This window comes from Lepus europaeus, chromosome 1, assembly GCF_033115175.1.
Source record: "Lepus europaeus isolate LE1 chromosome 1, mLepTim1.pri, whole genome shotgun sequence".
In the NCBI taxonomy this organism is placed as follows: Eukaryota; Metazoa; Chordata; class Mammalia; order Lagomorpha; family Leporidae; genus Lepus; species Lepus europaeus.
The window spans coordinates 3,655,031-3,680,938 of NC_084827.1; the positions used below are offsets into that span (position 1 = coordinate 3,655,031).

A 25,908-nucleotide genomic window follows, 5' to 3' on the forward strand; every position below is an offset into this window, starting at 1 on the left:
GGATTCACAGCCCAGCTGAAAAGTCTGTCTTCTTCATCTCCCTTCGGAAATGATGTTGACAACGTCCTTCTCACGGCAGAATACCAGACATCTAACCGTTTCCACTTCAAGGTTGCAGTTTGTTTCTTTTTAAAAGATTTATTTTATTTATTTGATTGACACAGTGACAGACGCAGAGGCAAAGAAAGGGAGAAAGAGATATTCCGTACATTGATTCACTCCCTAAATGGCCATGATAGTTGGGGCAGGGCCAGGCCAAGGCCAGGAGCCAGGAACTCTATCCAGGTCTCCCACTTGGATGCAGGGGTCCGAGTACTTGAGCCATCTTCCACTGCTTTACCAAGTGCATTAGCAGGGAGCTGGATTGGAAGCAGAACAGCTGGGATTAGGACACATGCTTGAACATGGGATCTGGCATCACAGGCCACAGCTTAATCCACTGTTCCACAATGCTGGCCTGAGTATTTTTAAAAAGTTTACTTATTTTTATGTGTTTGAGTGTGGGAGAGAGAAAAAGAGAAAGAGAAAGAGAAAGAGAAGAGAGAGAGAGAGAGAGAGAGAGAGAGAGAGAGAGAGAGAGAGAGAGAGAGAAAGAGGAAGGGGGGGAGGGAGGGAGGAGAAACCTCCCATCCTCTGGTTCACTCTCCAGATGCCCATGACACCCAGGTCTGCGCGAGGCTGGAACTCAGCTGGTTCTCCCAGTGGATGGCAACCCCTTGAGACATGGTCTGCTGTCTCCCAGGATTTCATTGGCAGGAAGTTGAATTAAAAGTACAGTAGCTGGGACTTGAGTCAGGTACTCAACATAGGATGGGGTCTTCCCAAGTGGCAGCTTAAGCCTCTGTACCACAATACCTATCCCTACAGTTTATTTTTCAAGAACTTTTTTGAGAGGAATTATCACAGTTCTGAATTTTCTAGAGATAATCCACCTTGATAAGCTTGTTGTATTTCTCTTTACCTAAAAAGTAACTTATATTCATAATTGCTAAACACATGAATTTGGTGCCATAATGGCAGTTAATTATTGTGTGGTTTCTAGTATACAGCAGGCATAGATATGGGGAAGCATTGGTGTTGGTAAGAACACTTCTTTTTTTGACTACAGCAAAGGTTTTGTTTTGACTTTCTCTCTCTTATTCTCTCTACAGTTAACTGACCCAACCAAGACCAGGTATGAGGTACCCCATGAGCATGTGCAGCCCTTCCGTGGAAATGCTGCCTCCTCCTTGAACTACCAAGTTGAGGTCTCCAAAGAGCCATTTAGCATCAAAGTGACCAGAAGAAGCAACAATCGTCTTCTGTAAGTTTTGGACACCTATTTGGGGGTCACGGTAGGAAGACTATGGACAAGGGGTTCTGAGAGCCTGAGGAAGGGTGCATTGGAGCAGTGTCCCTCAGTTATGCCCTGTATCGGTGACCAGATTCCACCTCCACCTCCAGATGTGTGTGGTTCTGTGCCCTCCTTTCTCTTTCTTCCTTCTGCTTGGCCATTTTTACTCTTTATTTCTCTCTTCCTTTTCTCCATTGATCTAACCACTTGCCTACTAGTGAATATTTACTGAGCATCTCCTGTCATATAAGTAGTGTGCTCAGGGCAGGTGGTAGGGCTTCTGGGGGGCAAATGTAAGAAACGTGTCACATGGTGTCTACCCTTAAGGAGTCTTAAACTCTTGGTGTCTATGGAGCAATATCACAGGAGGTAAATGGGACTGATTGAATAGGGGACATTGAGTCACTGAGTCTTAAAGAATACTTTTCTAAGCAGTTATAATCTGCATATCCCAACTGGCCACCTGTCCCTGTGTTTCCATCTGTTAGGTTTGATTCGAGCATCGGGCCCCTCCTGTTTGCTGATCAGTTCCTACAGTTCTCCATCCGCCTGCCCAGTGCCAACGTGTATGGTCTGGGGGAACATGTGCACCAACAGTATCGGCATGATATGAATTGGAAGACCTGGCCTATTTTTACCAGGGACACAACCCCCAATGAGGTAAGATTTTAGGATGGGCCCCTCTCTACTGAGTATCATAGCCTTGTTCTTGAAGGGTATTTCTAGTCATGCAACACAGTAGTTAAGATTAAGGTTCTAGAGTGACACTTTCTGCGTTTAAATTCTGTCCCTACTATTTCCCAGTTGTGTGTTCTGGGCAAGTTAATTCCTTATCTATGAAATGAGGATAATCCTTACAGGGTTCTGTTGAAGAATAAGTGAATTGATGCCTGCAAACTTTCTAGAAGATTGTCTGCTACATAGAAAGCACTCAGTAAATGCCAACTACTTTAAATTCTGTTTTCCCTATGAAATAAACATATTATTATTATCTATACTTTGAACAACAGTGGATTATGATTTCCAGATTTTTAGGTTGATCTTTGAAAATCACTGATTTCTCAGCAAAATAGAATGAAGTCCCAGCCATAGCCATGTACGATTCATTGTTTGCACAAGGAACGATTGGGGTGGTGAAAGTTTCATTTTTGCTATTACTGTATTATTTTATTTTGCCTTTGTGTGTTTTGACTGCTAAAACTTGAAGCAGTGCTGATTCCCAGGCTTAGAAGTACTCTGTCATTCGGGGACATCCTGATTAAGGAGAACTAATGCCTGGATATAAGATCATAGCAATAATTTATTAAGCAACTATTTTTATTTTATGTTTACTTCACAAACTAACCCAGAAAAAAACATAATTTTCCCATTTAATAGGTGAAACTGAGGCTCAGAGAAACCAACTTAGCCCAAGGTAAAACAGTTTGTAAATAGCAGGGAAAGGACCCAAACTTTATGTGGTCTGACATAAAGTACATGCTTTCTACTATACATCTGCCTATCAGAAAAGCCGAGAAGGTGCTGAGTCAGAGCTATTTATCTAGGAATGGCTGGTGGTCATTGTTCATTTGAGCAACCTCAGATGCTGGCAAATCATGTAAATCATTGCACCAACATGTAAGAGGTGAACACTCATTTAACTAAGATCTTCATGTAATTCATAAATACATCAACTGGTGGAATTATTTTGGGAAATTAAAAAAAAAATGCAATAGCAATGTCCATTTCCATCCCCAGGAATTTTGTTCTCATCGATCTGGGGTGCAGTCTATGTTGAGAACTCCTTTGCTGTGGAGTCTTAGACTTCAGTTCCTTATGGTTGCTTCATTCATATTAATTCTTTTTTCTTTTGCAAATGAGGTTAAGAACTGGCATCTTTGAGAGGGGTACCTCTTTGAATTATGGTTTGAAAATCCCACCCTACCACCTTGTCACATACAATAGAACCTCCACTCCTACTCAATGAATGGTCACAGCTGGCTCATTCATATGAAAACACTGGATCATGTGGTTAATTAACATCAGCCAAATACAGGTCCCATGCTCTAAAATGTATTCGTATCTTCATGGACTTTGAATTTCTTGGCAGTTACTCACAGGTTAAAGATGGATTTCCTAAGCCAATCCAACCATATGGTGTTTAGACTACTTGGTGATAAATTTTTGCTTCTCAATTATCTTCCTTTAGGATGGAACTAACTTGTATGGTGCTCAGACATTCTTCCTGTGCCTGGAAGATGCAAGTGGATTGTCCTTTGGGGTATTTCTGATGAACAGCAACGCCATGGGTAAAAGACCAGTGAACATTCATAAACAGTGACCCGAGTTCAGTCCCTGTCCCTTTATGACGACTGAGACGCAGGTTAAGGCCTACATGTTCCCTTGCTACTTCCTTACCTGTGGATCCATGACAGCCACGAGCAAGGGGGTTGTCTTTGAGCTCAGGATTTTCCTGAATCTCTTGCCCCTGTTAGAATATTGGTATTATTAGAATTAGAATTTCTTCTTCTATTGCAGAGTTAATATAATGAGCTCATCCCTGTAATCTTCTCAGACAATATCCCCCCCCCCCCCCTTCTTCTTAGCCTTTCACTCAGGAGACCCTAGCAGCAGTGAATCACCACACATAGAGGCGATGGATCAGAATCTCCTAGGGTTGATGGTGGGTGTAGGCTGTGACCTCTGCCCTTTTCAGCATTGAGCATCACTGTGCTAGCAGACGAGTGCTACTGAAAGTGTGGTCCGTGGCTGGTTCACAAACCACTTGAGGTCCACAGTGAGCATGGAAACTGAGAGTAAACATTGCTGGCAGCATCTAAGTACATATATAAAACTTCTCCCAGTAACTCATTCCCATGTTATTTTACAAAGGTGTGTGTTGGCAATTAATTGGAAATTAAAAAAAGAAAAGGATCTGATGCTTTACCACAGAATATTTGTAAAATCTTCCAAGTGATCCAAGATGATTGTAAGACAACCAATAAATGAATCTCAGCCACCTAATTCCAAGATCCTAAGAGAATCTTAGATGATGCTAAGGTGGTGAGGATATCCGATAGTCTAAGAATAGACTGAGATAAGATAAGGTAGATGAAAGGAATCCGAACACAAGCTCAATTAGACTCAATGGGAAAGGCCACACGATCCTACATATCCTGCGCATGTTGCTCCTCTGACGGAAAAGTACGTTTAAGTCGATCTGGAGGTCTTTATCCCCGGACGCAAACCAAGGCTACAAGGCAGTTTCCAAGAGGTGTCATTGGAACGCAGAGGGATTTTGAATTTGTGATGTCATCTCTGGCACTTTTTAGTTCAGTTCTTGTTTGGTGTGAAGTTCACTGAGGTTAGTTCCTCCTTGTGCCTGGTTGGGTTATAGCCTGAGCAACACTGCTGGAATTGGAGGTGTGCATGACATGGTTGTGACTGTGAAACGACGGAAACATTTCCTCTGCCCTGTTATGTTTAGTTCTTGGGGGCCTGCAAATGAAACGGACAAAATGATTAGGGAGAGAAAAGAAAGTTTATTTCCATGTACAACGTGCATTTGCACTGCAATGTTCAGTGATGTGTAACTCCAAGGGTGGTTAGCGTGTCGGCTTGTGTACCATTTTAACAGGGAAAGCTTATGGGAAAAAATGACTTGGGATAGGTACATTGTTCCTTAGGAAAGTGCATTGGTGATGAATGGTCTTGGAACAGCGTCTGGGTATGGTGCACAGTGTCTCAGAGTTGCTCCATAGGGCAGGATTTGTGACAACCGAGTTTTCTTGAGAGGGCCTACTTTTAGGGCAATCAGGGATTTCAGCCACTTAATGCCGTTAGCCCCCAATAATTTTTTTGCTACAGTGGCTTCTTCCGGGCCCCTCGATGAGTCTGGTTGGCTTCTCCTTAGTGTGCTGCCACAAGGAGCTGAGGTGCTCCCATCACCTGTTGTTGAAGACGTCCACAGAACATATGCTCTGGCTCCATGTGCACTGAGGATGCTAATCTTCAGTCTTTGTATGAAAAACTGTGAGGCATTAGGATCACATTATTAATGTTCAGATAGCTTGTGATTTTCCGGTTTAGTCGTTTGTAGGTATTACTCCAGAATGAATTCTAATTTTTGTGTGTTTTTTTTTTTTTCACTTTTAATCTTTCAAGAGGTTGCCCTCCAGCCTGCCCCAGCAGTCACTTACCGCACCATTGGAGGCATTCTCGACTTCTATGTGTTCTTGGGAAACACACCCGAGCAAGTGGTTCAAGAATATCTAGAGGTAAAGTTAGGATATCGTGGCCGTTACTGAGGAAATCCTAAATAGCATCCATTCTTAAAAATAGACAAGTATGACCCACAAAAGTCAGTTATTACAAATTTGAGACATTAAGGCTGGCACCGTGGCTCACTTGGTTAATCCTCCGTCTGTGGCGCCGGCATCCCATATAGGTGCTGGGTTCTAGTCCCGGGTGCTCCTCTTCCAGTCCAGCTCTCTGCTGTGGCCCAGGAGTGCAGTGGAGGATGGCCCAAGTGCTTGGGCCCTGCACCCCATGGAAGACCAGGAGAAGCATCTGGCTCCTGGCTTTGGATCAGCGTAGCTCCGGCCATGGGGGCCACTTGAGGGGTGAACCAACAGAAAAAGGAAGACCTTTCTCTCTGTCTCTCTCATTGTCTGTAACTCTACCTGTCAAATAAATAAATAAAAAATCTTTAGGAAAAAAAAAAAAAGAAAAGGTGGGAGAATATAAAGCCGCACGAACATTGCCCCGTGCTCAGCGGTTTGTACAGCATCTGGAAACAGAGCATCATGCAGCCGTTCATGTATCAGTGTGCCGGAAAGCGAAATACGCTTTATGCCCCAGCCAACACGTAGAAAAATTTTATTAAAGGTAGCGAATTTCTAATTCTCATTTCACAATTTTCCAGCTCATTGGACGGCCAGCCCTACCCTCTTACTGGGCTCTTGGATTTCACCTCAGTCGTTACGAGTATGGAACCCTGGATAATATGAAACAAGTCGTGGAGAGAAACCGTGCCGCACAACTCCCTTACGTAAGTCAGGCTTTAACAGTTCCTCTAGGACTAGCCTAGTGATCAAGGAGCTTGTGCCCAACATCGGAGTGCCTGGGTTTGATTCCCAAGAGCAGCTCCTGACCACAGCTCATGCAAGGGATACAGGTTGAGTTCTTGGCCCCTGGCATTAGCATTTGGGAAGTGAATCAGCAGATGGAAGATTTCTCTTTATTTGGCTTGGTCTTGCTGCCTTTCAAATGAGATGAAAATAATACACTAAACAGCACTCTGACTTCAGAATCAGCTCTTAAGGCATTCAGATCTGGCTGGAAAGCCCAGGAGAGCATTTCAGGCATGGAAAGCCAAGACACTGTGGCAAAAAATGACCTACATGTGGGATCTCTGTGAGTGAGATCCCGGTGGAAAGAAGGGGCTTTTCAATGAAGGGAGGAGAGAACTTCCACTTTGCATATAGCTCTGTCAAAATACCGACAGAATTCGTGCACTTAAAAGGCTTCCATAGCCTTGGCAGCTCATGACAAGACCTCTGGTGTTCACTGATGTCAAAAATAAGAGTGTTAATTGTTACATCAACAACAGGAGTCACTGTGTACTTACTCTCCATGTAGAACCTCTGTCCTTAAAGTGTTACACTATGCAAATTAATGGTAAAAATAGTCTTCAAACAGTTCTTTATACTTTGTGTGTCTGTGTGGGTGCAAACAGTGGAAATCTCTACTTAGTGTAGAGTTGGTCTTCTATATATAAAGTGAATTAAAAACGAATCTTAATGAAAAGTGGAATGGGAGAGAGAGTAGGAGATGGGATGGGGTTGGGGGTGGGAGGGTGGGAATGGGGGGAAGAAATACTATATTCCTAAAAGCTTTGCATATGAAATTTGTATTCATTAAATAAAAACCTTAAAAAAGAAAATAAATAAAAAAATTTAAAATATGATATAGAATCGAGAGTTAACAGGTCTAGGAATACTGAGGAAACAGGGGTGGGGTGGGAGGAGGAGAGCAGAAAATTCTACTAGGTCAAGATATTTAGGTAGGTGTATCTACTCTCTGTTCTGGCCATATATCCCACTGTTCTTTATTCTCTGGGACTCATCAGGTTTATACAAATGGGGGTAGGGAGTGAATAGCAGGTGAAGTGGCAGAGGCAGGATTGAGGTAAAAGATAATTGGCAGAACCACAGTAATAGTAGATTCTCATGGTAGGCACTGTGCTAGATTCCTGCTTTAGTTATCTATAAATGGCCCCATTTTAATATCAAAACCCATCTAAGATTATAGACTTCATTTAATATTCTAAGTCCTGTGTAATATTAGAAAAGCAGGGGCCAGTGCTGTGGCTCACTTGGTTAATCCTCAACTTGCAGCGCTGCATCCCATGTGGATGCCAGGTTCTAGTCCTGGTTGCTCCTCTTCCAGTCCAGCTCTTTGCTGTGGCCTGGGAAGGCAGTGGAGGATGGCCCAAGTGCTTGGGCCCCTGTACCTGCATGGGAGACCAGGAGGAAGCACCTGGCTCCTGGCTTCGGATCAGCTTAGCTCCGGCCGTGGGGGTCACTTGGGGGGTGAACCAACGGAAAAAGGAAGACCTTTCTCTCTGTCTCTCTCACTGTCTAACTCTGTCAAATAAAAAAAATTAGAAAAGCAGGGTAACTGATTTCCATGCCTGCATCTCTATTGTGAGGGTGGCTTTCTATTTTCCATGCCATTCTCCTCACATATGGATAGAATTCCCTTCTTCAGTGATCCAGGGAGTGAAAAAAAAAATGGAATATTACCAACACGTAGTTAAGTGAAATGTGAAAGTGAACACATAGACACAGACTAGAACACTGTTAACTGAGCTGAGTGTTGTGTCCAAGTTTAAGTGGACAAAAGGATGTAGTACATGCATGTAATAAAACATTCGTGTGCTTTGAATGGATATATCTGAATGTGTTTATTATATTGGCCACGGTGGTATTGGAGATTTTGCAAAGAATGCAAGGGGAAGAGCCCCAAAGTCTCTGCTATAATCTTCTTCTCTCCTCTCTAACCATTCCCTTGAAGACACAAACTGGATATTAGAACCACAGCAAATTTCATTCTAGTTTCTAGTATTTTCATACAGACAAAATTAGGACAGAATAAACACCAGAAACTTGGAAGTAGAGAGAAGCTACAGAACAAAACGTGGGGTAGAAAATAAGGGAGATGTGTGGGGGTAGTGGTCCCTTCCTACCTTTATCTTGTGGATGTGGTAAAAGTCATGTAGTGTGTATGTCTTCAATCGCCTGGGTGATTTTGTCATCAATATACAGTTAACCTGATTGCAAGGGTGAGGCCATTTGCTTTTGAAGTTATTCTTGGAAAATAAGCACTTGGATACCAGGGACTGATTGCTAACACCAGAAAAGCCCAGCACAGAGTCAGCATTGATCTCAATAGTCCTGATGATGACTTGATTGAGTCCATTTAATGGGGAAATGCCGAGGTGCTAAGTTGTGGACTCTGTCTATCTGCAGGACGTTCAGCATGCTGACATCGACTACATGGACGGGAGGAAGGACTTCACCTACGATCCAGTGGACTTCAACGGCTTTCCCGAGTTTGCTGAGGAGTTACACAGTAATGGGCAGAAATTGGTCATCATTGTGGTAGGTGATGCGATGCCCTCTTCCCTTTCATTATGCCCCCTCCCCTCCTGCATCCCCCAACTCTGTCTCCTTCAGTGCCTCCAGCTTACAGATAGTCTCTTCATGGTATTTTCTGCATTTTTAGGATCCAGCCATCTCTAACAACTCTCCCCCAAGTAATCCCTATGGCCCATACGACAGAGGTTCAGCTTTGAAGGTTTGGGTGAACGATTCAGGCGGTGTGACGCCCATCATTGGAGAGGTAACTTAGTGGGAAAGCCAGTGTGTATGTGGGTGGGGTGCTGTGATAGAATATGTGTGTGGTTGTTTAGATGTGCATTTTCGGATGCCTGTGCAAGAGTACTTCAAAAAATTCACAGAAAAATAGAACTAAAAGATGTTTATTTTTGTTGCAAAATTTTTTTTGTAATCCATGCATAGTGCTTTCATAGTACACATTTATCATCAACTTTTTGAGGACCCCTTATTTGCATGGACTGGTGACTACCGTCTCTTTGTTCCCACATCACTTCACTGTACTCTCTGGCCAAAGGCACTAGTCACCTCCTGACCCATAAATCCAATGGGCCTCTTCCATCTCCCTTCGTACTCAGTTTCTCTGCAGTGTTTGACAAGGTGATTGCTTCTTTCTCACACCTGCATCTGTCCTTATTTTCTATGAATTTATTAACTGCTGGTTCATTTGTAATACCTCTGATGCTCCTTTCAGAATATAGTATCTTAGAAAAAAGTGTTTAGGAAAGGAATATAGAAAAGAATCTGATATTATAAGTCATCTGAGGTATCCATCAATAGATGAGGGCATAAAGAAAATGTAGTGTGTATATACAAGCAAAACAATTTATCCACAAGAAATGAGATCCTGTCATTTGTGGCAAAGTGGATAGAACTGGAAGACATATTAAATGAAATAAGCCAGAAAGATAAATTCTACATGTTCTCCATCATATGTTGAATCAAAAAATTCAGTCTGAACAGGAAGAATAATTGCTAGAAGCTAAGAGGATGGGGCAATGAGGGAGGTTGGAGAACAAGTACCAAATTGTAGTTAGCTAGGAAAAATATGTACCTAGTGTTATCTGGCATAATGAGGGTAACTATAGTTCATGGTAACCTGTTATATACTTTCTGAGCAAACTAAAGAGAATAGCTCCAAGGCTCTAATCATAAAATAATGACAGGGGCCGGCGCTGTGGTGCAGTGGGTTAAAGCCCTGATCTGAAGCTCTGGCATCCCATATGGGTGCCGGTTCTAGTCCCAGCTGCTCCTCTTCCGATCGAGCTCTCTGCTATAGCCTGGGAAAGCAATAGAATATGGCCCAAGTTCTTGGGCCCCTGCACCCCTGTGGGAAACCCAGAGGAAGCTCCTGGCTCCTGGCTTTGAATCGGCTCAGCTCCGGCCGCTGCGGCCATCTGGGGAGTGAACCATCGATGGAAGATCTCTCTCTGTCTCTGCCTCTCTCTGTAACTCCTTCAAATGTGAATTAATGCTATAACTAGTACTCAAACAGTACTTTACACTTTATGTTCTGTGTGGGTGAAAACTGTTTAAATCTTTACTTAATATATACTAAATTGATCGTCTGTATATAAAGATAATTGAAAATGAATCTTGATGTGAATGGAATGGGAGAGGGCACGGGAGAGGGGAGGGTTGCGGGTGGGAGGAAGTTATGGGGGGGGAAAGCCATTGTAATCCATAAGCTGTACTGTGGAAATTTACATTTATTAAATAAAAGTTAAAAAATAAATAAAAAATAAAAAAATGACAAAGAAAGGGAAATATTAATCATTTTGATTTAATCACCACATTTTGATTAAATGTAAGGAAATGTCATTTTGCACCTCATAAATGTTTAGAATTGTTGATAATAAAAATTTTAAATGTTTTAATAAGTAAATTAAATACATTAAAAATAATGGGCTGTTGAAACTGACACAGTGCTCTCTCCCACTTACCATCCTAGAATTGGGAGTAGAGAAACAAATAGGAAAGAGTGAGCCAGAGGTAATGATTAGTAAGGGAGACAACACTTTAATCCATTGATTCATGCCTTAAGGACAAGATCGCTTCTTTAAAACTGTGATTTTCCTTGAGTGAGTATTTATTTAGCATTTGTTCTTAATAGCCTGGGTGAGTCACTTTCCCAACTGAAAATGACCTTTGCCAGGGCATCTCTGGTGCTGTGACCATGTTAGCAATTTAATTTTTGCCAAGTAATTCAATTTATACTATCATCACTTGATTTCCTTTTACCTGTGCTTTTCTTTGTATCCTGCAGGTCTGGCCTGGAACAACTGTGTTTCCTGATTACACTAATCCAACCTGTGCACTTTGGTGGGCGAATGAATTTGAGCTTTTCTACAATCAAGTGAAATTTGATGGACTTTGGATTGTGAGTTTGTAAAACTTTATTAGGTGATAAATATTCAGATTGTATACTATCTATATCTGTACCTGTATCTATATCTGTTATCTATCCATATCCATATCTATATTTCTGTATCTGTGGGTCATAGGGAGGAGAGGAAAGCAGGTATGACAGTAATTCTCAGTATTCCCTATGTTACCGTCCAAGTAATTTCACTAAAACATATAGCTTACAATCAAAGCAGAATGTTAGAGTGGAAGAAAACTCAGACATTTTCCCCCCGAGTTTAGCTGTCCTTTTACAAATGAATGAGAAAAAACGAAGGTAGGTCATACACCCCTTACATTAGGATAAAGTACATGAATTGTTCAATTGCCAGTTCAAAGCTCTTTCATTTGAACAGGTTGAACAAGGTGATCAGAGCCAAAGAAACCATGGGGAATGAAAAATAGCAATCCAGCTGACATTCAGCAAATTGTATGGTGCTCTAGTGTTGAACAGTTTTCTACTTACAAGAGAATGGTAGAAAGTTTAAAAAGTATAGGTATCTAAGAAGATGAAAGCAAAAATTCATGTAAATGACAGCAACTAAAGACATCTACCATCAATATTTTGATATGCAACCTTCCAGATCTTTCTTTATCTTTTTTTCTTTCTTTCTTTCTTTATTTATTTGAAAGGCAGAGCTACAGAGAGGCAGAGGTAGAGAGAAAGGTCTTCTATCCATTGGTTCACTTTCCAGATGGCTGCAATGGCCAGAGCCAGGAGCTTCTTCTGGGTCTCCCATGCGGGTGCAGGGGCCCAAGCACTTGGACCATCTTCTACTGCTTTCCAAGGCCATAGCAGAGAGCTGGATCGGAATTGGAGCAGCTGGAACTCGAACCAGCGCCCATATGGGATGCTGGCACTGCAGGCAGTGGCTTTACCCACTATGCCACAGCGCCAGCCCCCAGATCTTTCTTTTTCATAGCTACTGGCTTGTATGTACACTTCTCTATCATCAAATGAATATGTATTTATGTGCATGTATATCCATAGTTATATTTGTATATAGAAAGAATTTATTAGTTGATATATATCACGTTTTATAAGTAGAAATTTCTTTCACTTATATTTGGAAATTGTTCATTTTCAGTGATTGACATACACAGTTTCGAGGGAGTAGAGTCTTTTCTATAAGCCTTTAAAGAGTAGAAAAAACAGAAAAATCTATTTCATTCCCTGTATTTAAGTACCTCATTAAAAATAATGTAGAATGTTTTCTCTGATCACGTCCACTCACAAAAGAGATGTGACCAGTACTAGCCAAGAGATGATCTTACTTTTTAAAGTTGATGCTCTTTGTCTTGTAGGATATGAATGAAGTGGCCAATTTTGTTAATGGTTCGGTTTCAGGATGTTCCACAAACAACCTAAATTATCCTCCATTCACTCCGAGTAAGTCTTGGTGGTCAGCTTGGTTAAGGTGGCAATGGCTGTTTGATAATTTAAATTCATAAGATAGATCTGAGCAATCTGGCAGAGGAGTTTGTATGTGAGAGCACATAGTGAAAGGAAACTGTGGGTAATTTAAAAAGAGAAGCTAGGGCAGCATAAAATAAAAAACATGCTGGGCAGAGCAGGGAGCAGGTGGCATAGAAGCCAGAGCTGGTGGCTCATCTATGTCACCCGCAGGGCAGGGCTTGTCAGAGCCTGGAGAAGCACGCTTGGTCTTCAGGTGAGGGTGAAGTCTACTGATATCCATAGTGTGAAAAATAGACACGGACCATGGGATGAGAGGACGCCCGAAGCCGTGGCCTGAGAAGTCAGTGACTGTGTTGTTACTGAACTTTGACTGGACACTGAACGACTTTCTCTCTCAGGGTGTGCCTCGAAATCACAGCACTAGCTGTAGTTCAAAGAAAACTAGAAACTCAAAGAGCTTCCAGGATTATAGCCTTTTATGAAGACTACAGGAATAGGAGATCAGGGCATATAGGCCAGAATTGAATGTTGAGGGCTTTGAGTGCGAGGCAAAATAGTGTGCCTTTCATTTTTTTGGTGACAGAATATATGCACATTTTAGGAAAAGGAAGCTATGATAGTCCAGTGGTTTTGGAAATACTAATCTGGCATCAGTACACAACTGGCTAGAAGAACTAAATCAGTCATCAAGAGGCTATTGCAAAAGAGTTAGGATCCAAGTGTAACTAGAATCTGAACAGAGCAGGGATGAAGATGAATGAGAGATTGGAAGGAATTCTATATAACTCACGATGAAGGGGGAAAATGAGGCAGAGGTTAATTCACACTTTTATCCAGTATTTCTATTGGGCTAATTGCTTAGTTTGAGCAGCATCAATTCTAACTGATCCTCTTCCTTCCAAATGCCTTGTTGCCTGTGGTCCCATGAGAGCCCAGGTGGGAGGATGTGTGCGGGGCTCCATAACTGATGTATGTGTCAGAGAATCCGCCCTTTCGCTAGTGAGGAGCAGTACAACTGTCTACAGAATGTTTACAACAGATGCCCGGGGAAGGGAGCTCCTTTCCAGGCAGCATGACAATCAAGGAGCAGGAAATGTGCACCTCAGGCTCTCCCTGACAATGGGTCCCTCTTATTTCAGGAATCCTGGATGGGTACCTGTTCTCCAAGAGTCTCTGCATGGATGCAGTGCAGCACTGGGGCAAGCAGTATGACGTCCATAGTCTGTATGGCTATTCCATGGCAATTGCCACAGACGAGTAAGGCTACTACTGCTATGCATTTGCATATGATCCAGTTTTTGATCTGCTAGATGCTGGGTGATATGTAGAATGATATATACGTATACATAATTTCTAACTATATGTATCCAATTATATTCTAAGTATATACATGTCACATTAGAAATTCTATAAGATAAATATGGCTGACATCATTGAATGAAGAAACTATCTGACATAGAAGAAGAAATCCAGTAGAAGCCTATGGAGAGTATTGACTTAAGGAATGAAGGAGTGAAAGAATGAAAGGAGGGTTGCAAGAAAAAAGGGGGGACCTGCACAAGGTCCACAGCTGATAAATGACAAAGGGCAAATATCAGCCCTTTTCTTCAGGAGTCCAAAGCTCATGTACTTTCCCTTCTGACACACCGTGTAGACCTTCATATGAAGGTGAGGTAGTGCACACTGTCCCTGTGCTGTGAGGTTTCAGATCCATCTGCTGTGCTCTGTCAACATTTGTGTATGGACTCAAACAGTAGTGAGCAAAAGGCACGGAGAAGTTCTTCTGCTTGATATGAACAATGATGGCAGGAAATCCGGCCGAAAGCACATTCATTCATTACCGAAGTGGCGGATCTAACATTAGCCATTTTGAAAGTTGTTGAAAACTCTGTAACAAAAGTTTTAAAGAATGTGAACAAATACCGACTTCTAATTTAAAACATAGATGATATATATGTCATTATAAAAGTAAATACATATAATTTTAAAATGTCTTTTCTTATTGAAAATTTTCAAAGTGTTTCTATTTAAATAGAATTGAACTACCAAAAATCTCTGCAGAAGACCATTTGTGTATATGTCTAGAGTCTCACACTGGATATGAAAGACCAAAGCGTAGACATCTATGTAAAGTTAAATTCCACCTTTGTTTTATAAAATATATATCCCTCTAGTTATTAACATTTTCCAGGCTGTTTTTTATATTTCACAATTCTTTTTTAACATTTTGGAACATCCACATCGAATGTAGATATTTTATACATATACAGGTATACTATTTTTCTTTGAAAACAGAGATTTTAATATTGCAGAGTGAGGGATTCATGGCAGTGGTCATGACGTGGACAAAGAGCATATTGTCAAATACATAGCATGATTCAGTGAAGCATATTTATAACTAAATTCCCAGTGATGTTAATCCACACAGTTGTAATACTCTCTATATTAACTTCCACAAATAACAGAGCACATATGATATTGTATTTCTGGGTTTGACTGATTTCACTTATCACAATGATCAAGGCTGCTTTTGACATTCTTTAAATTATGGGGATAATCATGCACATAAAAGACCTTAAAACAATAAAAATGTGAACATACTTAACGGTACAGGCTGCTTCCAGCAGCAACTCTAACTCTGCTAGGAGGGAACTAGAAGAAGAGAATGGGGTGTGAATTTTTAATATCTTGGCATTGCTGCTGTATTCCCTGGGCTGAGACAAACTAAGATCTTCCATTGTCTCCCTAAACCTCTCTCTCTATAGAGCCATCAAGACGGTGTTCCCTAATAAGAGAAGCTTTATTTTAACCCGCTCCACATTTGCGGGGTCTGGCAAGTTTGCAGCCCACTGGTTAGGAGACAACACAGCCACCTGGAATGATCTTCGGTGGTCCATCCCTGGCGTGCTCGAGTTCAACCTTTTTGGAATCCCCATGGTGAGTCCCCAGCCCAGTCTCAGTGGATCTCCGTACCCAGCAATCTCATTCTAGGATGTTCTCAGATCACAAGGTCACCCCTCCTACCTGCGCGGCCTGGTGATCTAATGTCTCAAGAGCGTGTGCTTTGTCAATATGCGTATGGCTCTAATACTGTGACATTCTTTCTTGTCTAGCCTTCTGAAAATATTAAGTACAACCCTGATATTCCCTGAAGTGGGAGGGTACTTCAGGAAGTCCGTGGTGAAGTAGAATTAAAAGATAGGTTTTGGGGTTGGCATTGTGGAGCAGTTGGCAACGCTACTGCCTGTGATGCTGGCTTCCCATATGGGTGCTGGTTGGAGTCTGGATGGTTCTCTTCTGACCCAGCTCCCTGCTAATGAGCCTGGGAAAGCAACAGAGGATGCCACTCACGTGGGAGACCCAGATGGAGTTCTTCGCATTATCATCACTGTCACAAATCCTCACTCTGCAATATTAATATCTCTGCTTTCAAGAAAAGAAACTGGTTTTGGCCATTGTGGCCATTTCAGGAGTGTCTACTCTTTCTATGTCACCCTGCCTTTCAACTAAATAAGTGAATCTTTAAAAAAAAGAATAAGTTTATTTTAGTGCAAAAGCTCTTGAAATATACCCATATGAGTGGTCTTAAGGGAGGGTTGGGGGGAAGTGCTACTAAGTTCCTAAATCTATATGTATGAAATATATGAAACTTCTATTATTTAAATGAAATTTTAAAAAAGACAGAAAAAGAAGTAATAGTGCCTTGGAGGTAAAATGAAACAAAACATAAAAAAGTTCATGGAAAATATACATTATGAAAAAACTATTCATGGACTCTAAAAAAAATTTTTTTTGTGCCCAGACCAGCTTCTTTTATAATAACATTTCCCACGGACTTTTTTTTCCCATGAATTTTTTTGAAGTACGCTTGTATTTATCAGGCTCCTACTATGCTCAAGAGACTGAGCTAAATATGCATGGTGGAGATACAGTAACCAATATACCTTCTCTACAGCCAAAGAGTTGGCGACTTAGTAAAAGCAGCCATACATGTAAACACATAGTTATGAGAAACTAGGGTAAAAAGGCCAGTGCATGTGAATTAAGTATCGTAGGACCCCCTGAGAAAGGGATTTGCCCACTCAGAGGCTTCTGAGGGACGGGCAGAGTGAGGGGAGAGAGTCAAGAGAAACTTCATGGAAAGGAAGTTGCTTGAGTTTAACCTTGCAAAACAGGTGTATTTCACCTGACTGTGGAGGGGAGGTGCTCATTACCAGACTGAGAAAGAAACGTGAGTGAAACCAGTGTGGGAGAACACGGATGTGTCTGTAAGGACTGGAATTATGCAGGATGAGAATGGGAGGTCTTGTGAGAAGCCGGATGGAACCAGTTGGGATGAGCTGTTAGGATGAACAGCAGGGGATCCTGGGGGTTTTTGATCAGAGCTATGATCTAGTGAAATAGTTCTGATGTTGTAGTCAAAATAGTATTAGCAGTAGGATTGGTTGCTGTTTACTCTCCACCTACTCTATGCCAGGTGTTTTCCTCACCTCACTTACTAACACTCTGTGCAGGAAGTTAGTATCCCTTTAAGTGGGGAGACTGAGGCACGGAAGGGTCACCCAGCAGTGAAATGCGGGCTCAGGACGGAACCCAGCTCTGACCACTCAGAGTCAGATGTCAGCCTTCTCAGTGAGGGGCTCTCGCACAGCGCCAGAGGGAGGCCCCTGGAGACGGCAGAGGAGGGTGGAGACGGCGAGGCCACGCTGTCTGTGTGTCCTTCCAGGTGGGACCCGACATATGTGGCTATTACCTGGATGCCCCCGAGGAGCTCTGCAGGAGGTGGATGCAGCTGGGAGCCTTTTACCCATTTTCCAGGAATCACAACGGCCAAGGCTACAGGGTAAGGCACCCAAGAGATAAAATAAATGTAAACCTGGCACTCACCAGGACCGGATCCGTCTAAATCCTTGACAAGAAATCTGCTGGGCCAGTCTCTTCCCTGGTGCTTTGCACTGAGTTTGCAATAAACCGGGACTGACGCTGCATGGCGAAGACACCCACAGCCTTGGCCTCTGTTGTTTACCTTTGCCCTGAAGTCAGGAGTGAGTCTGTGAACGTTTCTACCAATCCTCAGCTTTTTGTATGCACTGCTCGTTTTGTAAATGAGAAGCAAATGAAGAAAAACCGCAAAGTCCTTAAAACGCAGTCTCCCAAGGGAGGAGTCCTGGAGTGTGAATGAGGCAGGGGAGCCGCAGGTGAAGAATGGGGGTTCACTGAAGAGAAGGTCCTCTTCGCCGGCTTTGCTGGGCAGAGGCAATGGTTGTGACCAAGGCCCCGGCTTGTGCTGGAGGGAAATCCTCGTTGTGGAATTTTCCAGGTGCCAGCCCACAGCTGCAAACTCTTTGTCTCCCCAGGACCAGGATCCTGCCTCCTTCGGCGCTGACTCTCTGCTGTTGAATTCCTCCCGGCACTACCTGAACATCCGCTACACCCTGTTGCCCTACCTGTACACCCTCTTCTACCGAGCTCACAGCCGAGGTGACACGGTGGCCAGGCCCCTTCTGCACGAGTAAGCTTACCTGTCCCACCGGAGGTCTGCTAACGCAATTGCATCATCAAATATCAGAGTGAAATCCAGCATTCAAACAATTATTCATACGTTATATTTTAAGGCTATTGGTGCTTCAATATTATTCTAGGGGTGTAGTAGGGATATATACTTACGTGTAGATATAAGTGTTATTTTCTGTCCCCTTTGGGGGAGAGAATGTGATTGAAAGTCACAGGACTCATGACTTTTTCCACCACTAACTCACTCCATTTCTTAGACAAATCATTTAAGTTCCTTCCCCTTTAATTTCTCCAGTCTGTGAAGGAGTTGGTCGCTTGACAGGGAAGTTCTCTCCTGTAATGCACTGTGATGCCAGGACTGTGTTCCAGCTCCAGGAACAAGCTTGCCATTTGCACCAATAAGAATATTATAAAGGAATTCTGCAATTCCAGAGTTCGAATTTTTCAGTCAAGGGGCATCTCTAATTTATTTATTTTTTTAAAAAGAGTTATTTATTTATTTATTTATTTATGTATTTATTTGCAAGTCAGAGTTACAGAGGCAGAGGCGGAGAGAGACAGAGAGAGAGGTCTTCCATCTGTTGGTTCACTCCCCAGATGGGCACAATGGCTGGAGCTGCAGCCGGTCTGAAGCCAGAAGCCTCTTCCGGGTCTCCCACATGGGTGCAGGGGCCCAAGCAGGCCATCTTCCCTGCTTTCCCAGGCCACAGCAGAGAGCTGGATCAGAAGTGGAGCAGCTGGGACTTGAACCGGCACCCATACGGGATGCTGGCACTGCAGGACTGCAGGTGGCAGCTTCACCCACTAAGCACAGTGCCAGCCCTGCATCCCTAATTTAACTTGTAAGCAGGGCGTGTAGGAGCCTCTCCTTGTCAAATGCAGTTAACTCTCTATGTGTGTGGCACATGAGAGCTTCAGGCTCATAAAAGCTGTCTTCAAAAAGTCAGGAAAATGAAATGCACATTACATATTTCAAACTGTTGGCCCCCAAATAAACCTTTTTAATCCAATTTGCCATTGACATTTTGAAGTGCCCTCAGATCTGCTTTATTAGGTATTCATTCTTTGGGAGACTTTTTGCCATCTTTTTGAATTTCCCTTTAAAACACAAATATCCTAAAAGACAACGAGTAAAATTTTGCAGATATATATATATATATATATATATATATATAATTATACATATCTCAAACCAGTTCTATATATAAACATATGTATATGTGTATAAATATATGTATATATGTGTGTAGGAACTAATATATATATAGTTGATAGTTAAAGTTGATAGAGTTCTAAAATTTATTATTTTACAGTTTTTAAATAAAAGGAAGTATGGCAGATAGAATTATAGCCTAGAACCCACCTACCATCAACACTGGAATCGGAGCTCCTGTCCCTCCAGGGGGGAGAACAGGAGGGATGCTGGGCTGGGGAAAGTGGACTTGTCTGGGGGGCTGGCAGGCGGGTGTGGAGAGAGGGGCACAGAGTAATTGGGGAGCAGGATGAATTGTGACAGACTGTGGGGAGGCTTCCAGGAGTTGCCCCATGTCTCAGTGAACCTTCTCTCTGGTCTCCAGGTTCTATGGGGACAACAACACTTGGGATGTGTACCAACAGTTTTTGTGGGGGCCAGGCCTCCTCATCACTCCAGTTCTGGAAGAGGCAAGTGTTTCCACGAAGACATGCCGATGATCTTGCTTCTGTTCCTCGCGGCCCCCAGACTCCTCTGCTCCTTATCCCAGACTAGTTTCCAACATCCGTAGCTGAAGCAGCCTTGAAAAGCGTGTGCTGGGGTCTTGGGGAGATGATTATCTGGTATCTACACATAGTCCTCTCTAGAAGCTTTTTGCTTTTGACGGAGCTCCCAACCGGGGTAAAGCACATCCTGGCGACTCTATATTTAGACATGATCCCGTGTGTGGCCAGGTTCTCAGAGCAGTTCATGACTGCTTCCTGACGCAGATGGAGACTGGAGTAGTGACTCAGCACCAGCAGTCAGCCTGACACAGCAAGATGTGTGGGGAATAAGTTCCCCTACAGGGGCAGGCGTTAGCTTAGCCTTCAAGATGCTGGGCGAGGCATCGTGTCCGTCATCTGAGTATGTGGGTTTGATTGCTGCCTCTGGCTCCTGACTCCAGCTCCTTGCTAACCCAGACGCTGGGGGGAAGCGGTGATGTCAAGTAGTTGGGTTCCCCTGCCCTCAGCCCAGGCCCCGCCCTGCCTATTTAGGGCATTTGGGGAGTAAACCACCAGAGGGGAGTTCCCTCTCTCTCTAGCCTCTTCTTCTCCTCTCTCTCTTTCTCTGCCTCTCAAAAACAAACAACACAGCAACAACAAAACACTCTTCCCTCAATGGCAAAACCTCCCTCTGGCCTACTGGCTTGGCACTGCCACGTGCGCTTGGGACGCATGGTGCTGACGCTGTGGAGGAGCTGGGTGTGGAGTGCACGAGTGATTGCAGGACGGTGAAGTAAAAACAGTCATTTCCTGAGCACTAGCCGTGTGCCAGACATCCTGTGTGCTGAGCCGTGTCTAATTCAAATCACTGCACTGCTATCCTCATTTTTCCAATAAACAGACTTGGAAAGATGTAAAAAAAAGCAATGTAGTTACATAAAAAGTAAGTTCTCTAAGGAATGTTAAGAAATCCATTTTGTTTTCCTGAGAGGCTGAGTCGCGGACAGTATTTTCTTTTAATTTCAGGGTGCAGAGAAAGTGGTAGCGTATGTGCCTGATGCCGTCTGGTATGACTATGAAACTGTAAGTACTTGGGCTTCTCGTCAACTCCTAAGACCATAGCTTGAAGCTGCATAGACAAGATACTTCCCTAGAGAGAACTGTATCCATCCACATTGAAACGCTTCTGTAAGATTTTCTGTATAAAGTCAGCCTAAGTCATTTAACAGTAGGCATGATGAAATTTGAAAAAAATCAGATTATCAGCAATAAGATAAGGACTCGGATGGTATCTCATGAGTAAACATTGGAGGGCTGAAGGATGATTTGAGCTTGGCCGGGTATCTGATGGCTCCTTTAGAATGGTCACGTCACATACAGCAGGTAGCCACAGCACGCATCGATGCTTCACACCCCCAGCTGCCTGTGCTTCCCCTTGATTTGGCTGCCCGAGGAGGAGGGCTTCAGCTGAGTGGGAAAGGGAGCTCCCTGCGAGAAGGTGGTGCCAGGGTCGTCAGTGAAGGCCCCTGTGCTGTCAGCTCAATTGTTGGATTTGTCTGTGTGCTTCAGGGGGGTCAAGTGGGATGGAGGAAGGAACGAGTTGAGATGGAACTTCCTGGAGACAAAATCGGACTTCACCTTCGAGGAGGCTACGTCTTCCCCACGCAGCAGCCCAGTACAACCACTACGGCCAGGTATGGCCGGGAGGTCTTTAAGGGGAAGCTGGCAATGCTGGTCATTGTGTTCCCAGGTGTGATCAGAGCGTGTTGCAGGTCATGAGGAGCAGGGGAGGAAGGGTGCTGGTGTGTCTCTGTGTGTGTCTGCGTGTGTGTGTCTGCATGTATGTATGTGTCTGTGTGTATGTATGTATCTTTGTATGTGTGTGTATCTGTGTGTATGTGTGTGTCTCTGTGTCTGCGTGTGTGTATATGTGTCTGCATGTGTGTGTGTCTGTGTGAATGTATGTTTGTATGTGTCTTTGTATGTGTGTGGGTCTCTGTGTGCGTATGTATGTGTATATGTGTCTGTGTGCGTATGTATGTGTGTCTGTGTCTGTGTGTGTATGTGTGTGTGTCTGCATGTATGTATGTGTCTGTGTGTATGTATGTATCTTTGTATGTGTGTATCTGTGTGTATGTGTGTGTGTCTCTGTGTCTGCGTGTGTGTATATGTGTCTGCATGTGTGTGTGTCTGTGTGAATGTATGTTTGTGTGTGCATCTGTGTATGTGCCTGTGTGTCTGTGTCTTTGTATGTGTGTGGGTCTCTGTGTGCTTATGTATGTGTGTCTGTGTGTGTCTGTGTGAATGTATGTTTGTATGTGCATGTGTGTCTGTGTCTTTGTATGTGTGTGGGTCTCTGTGTGCGTATGTATGTGTGTCTGTGTGTGTGTGCAGTCATCAAACTGTCCTTGGATCTCCCTCAGCCTCTTCTTAAGGGGCTGTTCATCTGGAACAGCACCCATATGGATTTTGAAAGACCTTCATCCCTGTCTTTTCTTAAACCTTTTGAATTTCTCTTCAAAGCTAACTGACAGCTAGGTGGCCAGTCTTGGTTTGCTTGGAGTTATGGTAGTTTCAGCACTGAACGTCCCATGTCTTGGAAACCTCTTAATTTGGGGTAGGCCACCTGCCTTGGCCAGGACATCCATCCATGGCTGTCTGCTCTTCACTCACCCGTCTTGTGTATTCAGGGAGTTTGGGTCCACTTCCCATCCTCTGGTAGTCTCCACTACCCACAACTTTTCTCCCACTGAGCCATTTCTGCCTCGTGATTCAAAACTGGGTTCAAAAGTTTCTTCCTCTTGAAAGCCTCAAGCTCTCCCATGTCACTGTTTTTTCCTTTACCTCTCTTTGATTACAAAATTACATGCTCCACCTGTAATAAAGGGGTGCATATTTATATCTTTATGCCCATAAAAGTATTTTTTTCTCCTCCAGAGACTGGTAACCTGTCTTTTCTGAACCTCCCTTAGGAGTGTCATCTTTTTTAAATTGTAAAATTTTCAAATTGTACACTTTTATAATTGTAAGTTTTTTTTATTTTTTATTTTATTTTTGACAGGCAGAGTGGACAGTGAGAGAGAGACAGAGAGAAAGGTCTTCCTTTTGCCGTTGGTTCACCCTCCAATGGCCGCTGCGGTAGGCGCGCTGTGGCCAGCGCACCGCGCTGATCTGATGGCAGGAGCCAGGTGCTTCTCCTGGTCTCCCATGGGGTGCAGGGCCCAAGCACTTGGGCCATCCTCCACTGCACTCCCTGGCCACAGCAGAGAGCTGGCCTGGAAGAGGGGCAACCAGGACAGAATCCGGTGCCCCGAACGGGACTAGAACCCGGTGTGCCAGCGCCGCAAGGCGGAGGATTAGCCTAGTGAGCTGCGGTGCCGGCCTTATAATTGTAGGTTTTTTATAATATGCCTAAGTACAAGGCCAGTTGGCTTTTTCTCTCTTTGTTAAGCTTCAGGCTGTTCTGCATATTGAAATGAAATGTCCAAAATGAAAGTCTTGACTCATTGCCCTCCTGCTTGAAGTATGAATGAATTCTTTTATTAAAAGAGTGTTCAAGGACAATTAAAGTCTGTTACAGGTTACCTTAATAACTGTGTCTCCATAACGCTTCTCTCTCAATCTCCCTCTCTGTCCATCTATCTACCTATCTGTGTTAGCCTCATTCAAAGACACCCATATATTTTATTGCATTTGAGCTTTTGTACTTAATATTCTTTCCAGCATTCTTTGTGCAGTGCATTTTTAATAATCCAAATTAAACTCAGATTTCACCTGAATGACATCTTCCCTAATTCTTCCAGTAGAGGGGGTGCCACCACTTCCAGTCCTTGTCATGCTTCGTGTAATTTTTTTTTGCCTCCTTACTTAGATTTTCTTTTCTCCCCTTAGTGTTGTTGAATATTCCATTGTAGTTATTTTATACACTGTCTGAAAATTCTCTTATCTGAAATCCTTAGAGAATCTAAACCTATTGGTAGTTATTTTTACTGATTTTTTTATGCTTATTATCTTGTGCATCGATGATGTTTGGTTTTTCAAACATTTATCCTAAGGACCCAAATGTGCATATCATTCCTACAGAGATGATTTGACTCCTGTTTGGTTGCAAGCCAGGACTGCCGTCAACTTGGTATCATGTTAGCTTTCTTCAAAGATCTTGGCTTCATGTAGGGTTAAGAGATTTGGCTCCTCAGTCTTGAAATACCAGGCCTAGTAACTCAATTTTGGTTTTGTTATAGTCATTTGTCCCATGGAAGTCCCAGGTTTTGCTTATTGAACACCTTTGTTGTTTTACCTGTCTGGTTTTCTAGTTGTGTTGGTCTCTTGGCTGTATTCCCCCCACCCTTTTTTTGCAAGCCCAACAGTTTTTTGACAGGAATATGTGTAGGAATTGATCTAGGATCCAGTGGTATTTTACTGTGGGGACCTTCCTGAATATCCAGTCCCTGACACTACGCAACAATCATTCTGGACACTTTTTAAAAGATTTATTTTATTTGTTTGAAAGGCAGAGAGAAAGAGGGAGAGAAAGGGGGAGATATTATCCTTCAGTTGGTTCACTGCCCAAATGGCCATAATGGTTAGGGATGGGCCAGGCTGAAGCCAGGTCCCTACATGGCCAGAAGGGACCCAAGCACTTGGGCCACCTTTTGCTGTCTTCCTAGGAATATTAACAAGGAGCTGATTCAGAAGTGGAGCGATTGGGACTTGAACTGATGCTCTGATATGGGATCCAGCCTCACAGGCGGTGGCGTAACCTGCTGTGCCACAATGCCGGCCCCGCCTTAGACTTCTATGGAATAATTGCTTTTGTTCCTTTTCATTTTCTGTCTTGATTATTTGGTGAATGGGGTACTCTCATAATATTAAAGGTCATTAAGGTCAGGAGGTATCTATTATCTATCTATCTATCTATCTATCTATCTATCTATCTATCTATCTTTGTGTCTCTTGTACTTCCTAGCAATGACAGCCACTGAATACATGCCTGTTAAAAGAAAGCAGACGATTTTGTTGTTAGCGGAACCGGACTTGCCCAGTGAAAGGCTGAACTGGAAGTAACACACTAGGGACGGAGGAGGAGCTGGGAATTGGGGGTCAGCATAGAGGAGTAATGTCATGGAGAGTCCTTCCTCTCCCTCTCTGTTTCTCTGATGTCCTCTAGTTCATCGTTTCTTACAGTGTGGTTTGTGATCCTTATTCTAAGTTATAAAGTAGATACCTAGGATCTTTCTTTCCAAATAAATTAATAATAAAAAACCAAATAAGGAAAGCTGACCGTGTAGAGACGGACTTTCTTGTATGTGATTGCTTCCCCAGTAAAAATGGTTCTGAGGCAGGGGAGGGGATGTCTGTCACAGCAGAGGGCACTTCCGCAGTTCCTCCCTGAAGGGATCTGAGCCAGTGGTTAGCTAGGATGCCTCACTCTCCTAATCGTCTGGGTCTAAACAACAGTTGCAGCAGCAGCTTCAATTGTAATGGCAACGATTCTGGTGCTTCAGTTTTTGCCTCCTACATAAGCTTATTGCTGATGTTTGGGATATTTCTATCTCCTGTGGCCTTAGTGACAGCAGAGAAAGAGGTGCCTGCTGATCTTGCCTCTGTGCCAAAATAAGAGCCCTCTGTTACTGGTAGCTGGGACCATCTGAAACTCAGAGGAGACATCTCCTGTTCATTTGAAAAACTCTCTGAGGCCTCAGTCTCTGTCTCTTACAAAAATACTGTTTCCCACAGTCGACAGAACCCTCTTGGTCTTATCATCGCCCTGGATGAGAACAAAGAAGCGAAAGGTGAACTTTTCTGGGATGACGGAGACACCAAAGGTGAGCACTGTGATGATAAAGTTGCTGTTTCCAAGCGTCTTTGCCTTATGGACCTTCCCTGCTGCTGGTCCTCAGCCCTGG

General features: G+C 43.2%; 1 protein-coding gene across 1 annotated transcript in view; it reads left to right on the forward strand.

Annotated features, from left to right (window-relative positions):
• Nucleotides 1-25,908, forward strand: part of LOC133761791 (maltase-glucoamylase-like) — a 180,687-nt gene that overhangs the window by 13,381 nt on the left and 141,398 nt on the right. Inside the window, exons 4-21 of the mRNA XM_062194622.1 lie at nucleotides 2-111; nucleotides 1,152-1,303; nucleotides 1,822-1,993; nucleotides 3,522-3,621; nucleotides 5,477-5,589; nucleotides 6,237-6,362; nucleotides 8,845-8,976; nucleotides 9,101-9,217; nucleotides 11,258-11,371; nucleotides 12,700-12,784; nucleotides 13,951-14,068; nucleotides 15,577-15,748; nucleotides 17,538-17,654; nucleotides 18,169-18,323; nucleotides 19,903-19,987; nucleotides 21,029-21,085; nucleotides 21,572-21,696; nucleotides 25,739-25,827. Of these exons, the coding sequence (XP_062050606.1) occupies nucleotides 2-111; nucleotides 1,152-1,303; nucleotides 1,822-1,993; nucleotides 3,522-3,621; nucleotides 5,477-5,589; nucleotides 6,237-6,362; nucleotides 8,845-8,976; nucleotides 9,101-9,217; nucleotides 11,258-11,371; nucleotides 12,700-12,784; nucleotides 13,951-14,068; nucleotides 15,577-15,748; nucleotides 17,538-17,654; nucleotides 18,169-18,323; nucleotides 19,903-19,987; nucleotides 21,029-21,085; nucleotides 21,572-21,696; nucleotides 25,739-25,827 (2,139 nt within the window). The remainder of the gene's footprint in view (nucleotide 1; nucleotides 112-1,151; nucleotides 1,304-1,821; nucleotides 1,994-3,521; nucleotides 3,622-5,476; nucleotides 5,590-6,236; nucleotides 6,363-8,844; nucleotides 8,977-9,100; nucleotides 9,218-11,257; nucleotides 11,372-12,699; nucleotides 12,785-13,950; nucleotides 14,069-15,576; nucleotides 15,749-17,537; nucleotides 17,655-18,168; nucleotides 18,324-19,902; nucleotides 19,988-21,028; nucleotides 21,086-21,571; nucleotides 21,697-25,738; nucleotides 25,828-25,908) is intronic.